Source organism: Propithecus coquereli, unplaced genomic scaffold (assembly GCF_000956105.1).
Source record: "Propithecus coquereli isolate 6110/MARCELLA unplaced genomic scaffold, Pcoq_1.0 Scaffold3, whole genome shotgun sequence".
In the NCBI taxonomy this organism is placed as follows: Eukaryota; Metazoa; Chordata; class Mammalia; order Primates; family Indriidae; genus Propithecus; species Propithecus coquereli.
Genome location: NW_012148618.1, coordinates 12,857,958 through 12,866,799, shown reverse-complemented (window position 1 = coordinate 12,866,799; position 8,842 = coordinate 12,857,958). Strand labels below are relative to the sequence as shown.

The window sequence follows — 8,842 nt, the reverse complement described above, 5'->3', positions numbered from 1 at the left end:
AGATGGGGGTCTCGCTCTTGCTCAGGCTGGTCTCAAACTCCTGAGCTCAAGCGATCCTCCCGCCTCGGCCTCCCCGAGTGTTAGGATTACAGGCGTGAGCCACCGCGCCCGGCCCCAGGGCTACTCTTAAAAATGAAATAAAACACAAAGATCAAACTGTTCGTGAAAATAATAGCATGCGATTTAAACAAAAAAAACCTATCTTATGTGAATTAAGATACATGTTAATGCATTCTTAAGCTCCTGAACTTTTCAAATTAAGTTTCACAGAGTGATTCGAAATCTAAATTATCCCAATTCAGGCCAGCGCGGAGGCTCACGCCTGTAATCCTAGCACTACACTGGGAAGATCGAGGCGGGAAGATCATTTTGAGCTCAGGACTTTAAGATCAGCCTGAGCAAGAGCGAGACCCTGTCTCTACCAAAAAAACAGAAAGAAATTAGCTGGACAACTAAAAATATATAGAAAAATTAGCCGAGCATGGTGGTGCATGCCTGTAGTCCCAGCTACTTGGGAGGCTGAGGCAGTAAGATTGCTTGAGCCCAGGAGTTTGAGGTTGCTGTGAGCTGACTCTATAGCACTCTAGCCAGGGCAACAGAATGAGACTCTGTCAATCAATCAATCAATCAATCAATCAAAGAAAATAAATTATCCCAATTCAGAGAATGAAAAAATTCTTTAATATAAACTCTAAATAGGTGTTTATTTAAATGTAGCAAGGGACAGAAGAGAGAAGAGGAAAAAAAGGCCAGTCAAATGAAAAAGTCACAGATAACTAAGTGCCCAAGTTGGGATCCTATTTATGAATGGAGAACAAAATTACACACACTTCCTTAGAAGCAGCAGCTGAGTCCGCTCTTTTTATAAAAGAAAGACGAGAAAATTTGTTAATATTAGTATTTTCTCAAGTGGTATTATAGAAGGTACTTTTAGGTACCAGTCTTTGATATTATGTCTTTAACATTATTCCAAAATTTTCTAAAGCTTTCTTCATTAACAAGAAGAGAGCAAGCCACAGGCTCAAGACATACAGCAGCTAATGGGAATTAAAAAGTATATTTTAGTATTATTGTTTCCAGTATATTTATTTATGGGGTTAATCACTATTATGACAACTAATGCTGGCTTCCAATTAATGTTCTCTTTAAAATACATTTAAGTAAAACAGTAGTTGATTTAAATAAAAATATTAAATAAATGATGACATAGGCCAGGCGTGGTGGCTCACACCTGTAATTCTAGCACTTTGGGAGGCTGAGGAGGGAGGATTGCTCAAGGGGAGGAGTTTGAGACCAGCCTGAACAAGAGCGAGACCTCGTCATCTCTACAGAAAATGGAAAAAAATTAGCTACTTGGGAGGCTGAGGCAGAAGGATCGCTTGAACCCAGGAGTCTGAGGTTGCAGTGAGCTATGGAGCTATGATGACGCCACAGCATTCTAGCCTGGGTGACAAAGCAAGACCCTGTCTCCAAAAAAAAAAAAAAAAGACAATGGTACAGATGGGACTCATAGCAAAATATGTCCTGAATAACTGAGAAACAATGGAACTACACACACAAAAAAAACCCTAATTATAGCTTCATGATAGAATTAAGAGTAAAAAGGTAAGAATCCATATGGTTTAGAAGACATGATCTGTTAAAATAAGACAAATACAAACCTTAAGGTTCAGTAGGAAATCAAAGCAGCTTTACCAACAATGACCTCGCTTCCAAAACCATATAATAAACTGATGTTTTACAGGCTTATTTATGAGAAACAGAAGACAAATAAATTTAATACTATGATTCACTTTTCTTTTCAACAGAATTTCAACTTACAACCTAACTCCCATTCACTTTTTACCTAAAGGATGGGCAGAGATTTGGATTATGTCACTAAAGGCAAAAATTAGTAGGAAAAATAATAATAACCAAGACAGAATTGATGTTGGGTATTTATTTCCCCTCAAATCCTGCAAAGTCTCTCTCTTCCACATTAATTTCTCTTTGAGTGGACTAAAAGAACCACTTACTTTAGCTAGCTGGATTTGGATACAAAAATTACAATAGTGTAGCATATTCCTGTTTCAAATTCACTTAACTTACTAAGCCAACAAGAGAAATATTTTAACTAAAAACCTGATACATATAAAATATTAGAGTCCTAAACAAATATGTGTTCTTATTTCTACTTCAATCAGTTCATGTATAATAATTAAATAGGTACCAATTCATATGTAACCTTTACTGTACAAGAGAGGCTAGAATAGCAGGAGTGTATTTTAATCTTCAGCAAGACAGAGGAAAAAGCCCCCAGTTTGGCTATAGCACAGGAAGCCCCCTCATCTCTCTTTTTTAATTAAAAAGTATCACCCCACCCCACCTCGAAAAGAGCTAGGGGTGCACCTCAGAGACGTGCACCCCTAGCTCTTAGCACATAGCAGATTGCACTTCCTCCCATGCCCACCTTAATGGCTGCTCTAATGGCTCATAGATCCAAACCCATCTGCATTATTTCACTATCCTTCAGCCAGCACGTCATTCTAATGTTTTCTGAGTGTTTTTAGTATCCCCTGAGGCAATCTCCAGCCCCACTAAACCATCATTCAAGGCTGTTCATGTTACCTCTCGAGGTATTAGGTATTGTTTTTATTAACGTCCTGGTTACAAAATTGCATAGATTTTCATGATTTGTCCTAATCTTGTATAAATCATGAGCTCTATATTGTTAGTGTTCACTTTTGCAGAATACAAAGATTTTCAGGAATACACGTATCATGTTACAGCAGAAACACCTACACTGTTATGCTGATACATCTATAATCTTAATACAACCACAAAGATATATAAATACCTGTACACTAAAGCAGCTAGTAACATCTAGGCCTTACCTGGTCTCTGGCTCACTGGTGGACTCCCATTAATTCCTGAGAGTATAATAGGAACAGAACCCAGAGATGAAGTTGGTGTGGTCACCATGGAGGAAGATGCAGCTGTGGTCACCATGACTATGGAAGTGGAGGCAGTGGAAGCAACAGGAAGAGTTATGGTTGGAGATGCTACCAAAGACTTAGGAAAAGCAACTGAAGCCACAGGGGTAGTTATCCCAGTGGTTTTTGTAAGGTTCACAGTGGCTGTAGACTGGGTAGATGTTACAGGGATGCTGGTATTAGTTTCAGAGACCTCAACAACCCCTGAAGTGGTGGCACCAGAAGAATAAGTAGTTTCTTTAGTTTCCACGTCAGAAATAGCAGTCATAGGTGTCACAGCAGTAACATTTTCTAAAAATACTTGAGGGGTGGTAGTGACAGCAGCAGTCACAGGGCTGCACACCTGAACTGCCTCAGAAGAAACCACAGGTGTGACGACCATTACTGGAGAAGGTCTGATACTGAACTTCTGTGGCCCTGTCAGGGGTTGGGGTGTGCTAACTCCAGGTATCTTCTGCTGCAAGGCTCCAACTTTACTCATCACAAACTGTGTGAACACACCACCAGGAGAGGGTCGAGCCGCTGCAAATAAAAATTTGCAGGTCAAAAATCTTCAGTTCTCATATTAAATATCTTATCCTCTTAGTGACTGTGCTTATCAACATTTATTGTGCACCACTGGGGGTCAATTTCTTACAGGTACTACCTACCTGTATTATCCGTGTCAATTTTCATCCACAGAAATCAAACACTTCCCTCAACCCAAAACAATCTCTTACAATTCTAACAAGAAAGGGATTAAAACTGGGTGTTCCTAACAAAATTCTTTTGACTATGCAATTTATTCAAACTGTCAAGACATTAAAAAGACAATACAGCAGCAAATGACTTCATCACCTAAAACAGATCAAAGAAAGTAAGAAGGATAGGATTTTTCTCTCCTGATTCTGATTTTAAAACTTGTTTCCTCCATTTCATTCCTCCTGTCCAATACCTCTACCTCTTTATGGCTGACTTACTATGAGACAGTCAAGTATTGCATATTCCTAAAAAACATAAAGATATTTTTCAAAGGAGAGCAGGATAAGACTGGTTTTAAAAAAAATCACAATTAAAGCTACTTTTAAAAAGTAAAACAGGTTCTTTTTAAGACATACAATGGCTATCCTCTATCTTCACACAACTCTAGCTTCAGCAAGAGATTTCAATTTCCTCTTAGAGGAATAAGAATACACAATTGACACTTTTATTTAGCATTTCTAAATAGATTTGAAACAAGAAGAAGAATTCAATAAACCAACTATAGATACTCTCAATGCTAAAACACAAATACTTCAAGAAGGTAATTTATTACAGACTCTAGCACTGACGTGTTAAGCAAGAGGTTTTTATTCACAGAACAAGGATGGATGGAATAAAGCAATGTTTCTAAAATTATGTTTACAAAAGCCTTCTACTTTAAGCCTATACTGACCTACCTCACTAGCTTGTGCTAGCTCCTTGGTTTCATAAGTTCAAAGAATATACATATGATTGGTGCCAAAAATACGAGTTTTCATAGGAAAAATGGTAAAATAGAAAAAATATTTTTAAGTGTCTTCCCTTTTTACAAACAAAATTAAAATCCTAAGTCTTTTCTGTATTAATAAGACCAGTCTAAAGGTCTTGAAAATAAAACTGTAAAACTATTGAATTCATCTAGTTCAATTTATCTAGTATTGTAAGTCATCAGAAAAGTTATAAAAAAATAAAAAATAAAATAAATTCAGGCAAGACAGACAAGAATAATGCCAAATTCTATACCCCTCTAATTTTTACTACCTCCATACCTGTACCCACTGGCCCAGCAGCAAGTCACAGGCCTTTCCAAATCGTATGTACACTCCAACTTACCAATTGGCCTTTTTGCCGGAACAAACGCCTTCAGATTCTTCCCAGGACGATTTGTTGTAGTGCCGGAGGAGGATGCCATTTTGGAATTGGATGTTGAAGGCAACAGGGTACGTGGTTTCCTGGATGCAGCCACCTTGGCATTGGATGCTACCTTGGAGATGACAGTACTGAGGGTTGAGAGGTCCAGGACTGAGGGTCGCAACCTGCCTGTGATATAAGCAGCTAGCCTATTGGCTGGATGCAATGCCCCCATCTGTCCCAATAGCAACTTAGCCTGCGGGTAACTCTTACCATTAACCTGAAACAAGTGGCAAAGAGAAATTCTGTAAAGATAAAATTCTCTTGCTAACTCCTCTCCCTTGACAGGGGTTTCATTTTTACAAAGTTTTATAAATCTATTTTTCAGATTTAAAAACGGGGAAAAAAGTGGACTTTTTCCATTCAGGATAATCTGAGTAATCAGGAGGTTTAAAAAAAAAAAAAAAAAAAAAAGCTGTCACCTGATATTCTGAACTAATCTTATCTTCTTCATTTTGTAGTTTGGAAACAGAGAATCTAAGAAATTCATCATTTCTAAATCCTTGATATGTAAAAGATTCAATCAAATCTAAACAATTGGAATCATCCAATTGTTTTACTTGTCTATAAGCACTTCTGGTTAAAATATTAACAATCATCAGCAAAAATGAATCACCGTGTTCCACAAAAACTCTGATAAGACCACAGAGGCATAATGAAGCCCTCACACAAGGGTCCTTTCAAGCATCCTTCATATTTGAAAGATATATGGTGAATCTGCTTAAAGTTATAAGAAAACCATTGTTACACTAACCTAAGCCATAAAGTTACCTCCATTTTTGGTTTTCAAAAGGCTCAACTTTGAAGATACTATCTTCATCTCTTGGACAAAACATGGTCTCAAATTAAATGCTCATAGATAACTCACTCAAATTCTAGATATAGTAATTAAACTGTCGGAAGAAAGTGAACCAACAAATGAGGTGAAGATTCTCTCTGCTGAATTGGTTACACTGCCTATCTTGGGTAGTGGCATAGTTTTCTTATTAAAAAAACCTCCCAAGTTTCTTACCCATGTTCCCTAGGTCATATTGCTGATTGACTCTAGAGAAGTAACCTTTTCTGTGTCTCCTTTTCATCATTTAAAAGTGGGAGGAGGAGATGGAGTGAGGAGGAGTCTACTCTCTAAATTGGCGAGGAAAATAGCTACAGCAAGCCACTCCATCTTCAAAGACACAAAACAAAATTACTCTTTGCTACTTTGCTACTTAAGTAAATTGTGATTATTCCTAGGGAGATCAGGAATATGTCTGTCTTGAGTTTTGTATAAGGAATGTGATCTTTCCACCCGAAAGTAAAACTTTTACTATAGTTTTTTAGGATATATGAAAACTAGGTCAGATACCCCTATCTGCTCCCTTGGGCCTGCTTTGAAGACTACTCATCAGCTTCCCCAAAGTCTACAGTACCGCTGCCTGACTGCTTATGCCATTATATTCTATGGTGGCTTTGTTAGTCCTAGGCAGAAGAGAACACAAAGTTTCTGTGCTTGTATTTTAGAGAGTCTGATCTCACCAGAAATGATCTTAGGCAAGTATCTGCTTTCAAAGTATCAATCAATAAATGAGATAAAGAGAAAACACTGTTCTCCCCATCATTTAGAGTTTAAGAAATACCAACAGAAGCAGTTACATAGTACCAGCGAGAGTGAACTGCAATAAAAAGTTTTTAATTAAGTAGATCAGTCATATTCCCTTAGTGACTTACAAACTTAGTCAATCTAGTAAGAGTCAAGTAATCTTGTCAATAACATCAGACACTTCCACACATTTGCCACTCTGATATAAAAGTGCACTTAATGTCACTGAGCAAGTGGAGAGAATCTTCTTGACTATATGACTTACATTTTCATTCAAAACTTCTCTTCAAATTTTTTAGATGCCAGTGTAATTTTACTAATATAATCTGCCTAAATTATTAAACAGCAAGGATAGAGATATTTGTCCTATACAATGATTACACTGGCAAAAACCATTTGAATCAAAAAAAAAAAATTAAGTAAACATGGATCAATTTTTTAAACTCTTATGTATCTGAATAACATCTTACTAAATTAAAAATTTTCCCCAAGTTTCCAAACATATACTGCCTAAAGTCCATTTCATCTTCCCCTTACTCCTAACATTCTATACAAGGTTTTGTTTTGAAAGCTGTCTGCCAATAATAAATTCCAAGAACTAGACTGAATCTGACTATCCTTGCTTAGTTGTCAAAGTATCACTAAAGCCCAGGTAATAAAGTTTAAAAAGAACAACTTTCTGGGAAGACTAGAAAGAAATTATAAGCTAATACAAGGCTCTACATTTCTGTTTGTAAATGTGCCAAAAATTCATTCTAGTTATGCATCTAACCTAGGCCTATTACAAAAATATAATGATGTTATCACCCAGTTCCCAGGAAATGTAAAGATAAATGATGTAAGGCCCATAAAGGGCTCAGAAAAATCACAATGTTACCTAAATATAAAAAGGTGCTATACCCAGATTAAAGATAATTCTCACCTGGATAAGCCCAGATGTACTTGAACTGGGTTTACGTTTATAGGCCACAAGCTTCCCTGCAGGAGAAAGCCCTGCATAAAAAGGCAGACCTTTGCCTCCATGTAATCTCTCCCTCACTGAATCCAGGGCATCTGTCTGCACAGGAGAGATATCATCCATTTTCCCAGGGGACAATGGACCATCAGGAGTCTCTGATCCAGATTTCTCAGCCATATCATCTTGGTCTTGACATGATGGCATAGAGATTTTCACACGAGAAGAATAAACAGGAGGGTTCTTCTCACCCCGGCTCTTTCGCTGAGAAGCCAACTCAATGATGAAGCTGCCCACCTTAAGTGATTGTGGCATGTTGCTATTGATGTGCTGGGATAAGATGCTCAAAATCTTGTTTCGATCCTCCTCCCAGTTGCAGTCTGAGATGATCTCTATCAGTTTAGTGGGACCACCAGGTGACCTCTGATGCATATAAGAGGTAGAAGAGGATTCCCCTTCATTGCAGGAAGACTTCCAGCTCTTTTCTGCTTTTAAAAAAAAAAAAAGTGAAAGATATTTTTGCATCACAGCATTTCGTACTGAACTTTGAAAGAAATTCAACAGTTTCTCATTATCCAATTCCCATGTACTTTCAGTGGTAACCTAATATATATGTTTAAAATTCACAATTTGGGAGTTTTCCAAGAAGAAAGATCCCAGGTCATTATCCTACTGACTGGGCTCTAATAAATAGGGAGTCCCCTTAACAGCTCTCTAAAAAGCTAAGAGCTTGCAAACAAAGCATGACCTAAAACCAGTGCTAAGCTTAACTGGTATAGGTTACTATTCTGCCATCCATACAGGCAAAACAAAGATACTTTCAAGATGCTTTGAAACATCTAAAGGTTAGAGTCAATCCTAAAGAACAAGGGAGACAGTGTTCTGATTTTTTTTTAAGTATACTCTACCTCTAGTTTCTAATGCAAGGACTTCTGAATTACCTCTGTGCCTCTAGATGTAACTGTTCCATTCCTACATTGTGCGCAGATCACTCAACTATCCAATGTATTTCAATCCATGGCAACATGCTGACTAGATACATATTTCACTAGATACCTAGATTTCTACAGCAGAGCTTCCTAACCAATGTGCTACAATTACAGGTATATCAAGGATACAGGCCCCCATAGCCCTCTCAGAGTGCTCTTGCTCTCAGGCAGGTTCCCTTTACCCCAGCAGCTTCCTTAACTTAACCTCAATGTGCTATACAAACATTATCTTTTTTATGTGCATACCATGACATTTTTAAAAAGTTAGGAAGAATTCCTATTTAAGTGTCAGAAGTCTTAAGACACATAACCAAAAACGAATAGGTAGTTCCTTGGTCACTACCTCTCATCATAATTCTTCCAGTAGCCTCTGCTAGATAAATCAATGATATTCCATCCTTTCAACCTCTGCATTTCCTCAATGGTGGCAGCTATG

The 8,842-nt window shown here is 37.6% G+C and overlaps 1 protein-coding gene across 1 annotated transcript in view; it reads right to left on the bottom strand.

Moving 5' to 3' along the window:
- The window catches only part of MGA (MGA, MAX dimerization protein), an 89,871-nt gene that overhangs the window by 27,983 nt on the left and 53,046 nt on the right, over positions 1-8,842 (bottom strand). Inside the window, exons 13-15 of the mRNA XM_012649125.1 lie at positions 7,385-7,902; positions 4,806-4,956; positions 2,874-3,494 (exon numbers count right to left, since the gene is read on the bottom strand). Of these exons, the coding sequence (XP_012504579.1) occupies positions 2,874-3,494; positions 4,806-4,956; positions 7,385-7,902 (1,290 nt within the window). The remainder of the gene's footprint in view (positions 1-2,873; positions 3,495-4,805; positions 4,957-7,384; positions 7,903-8,842) is intronic.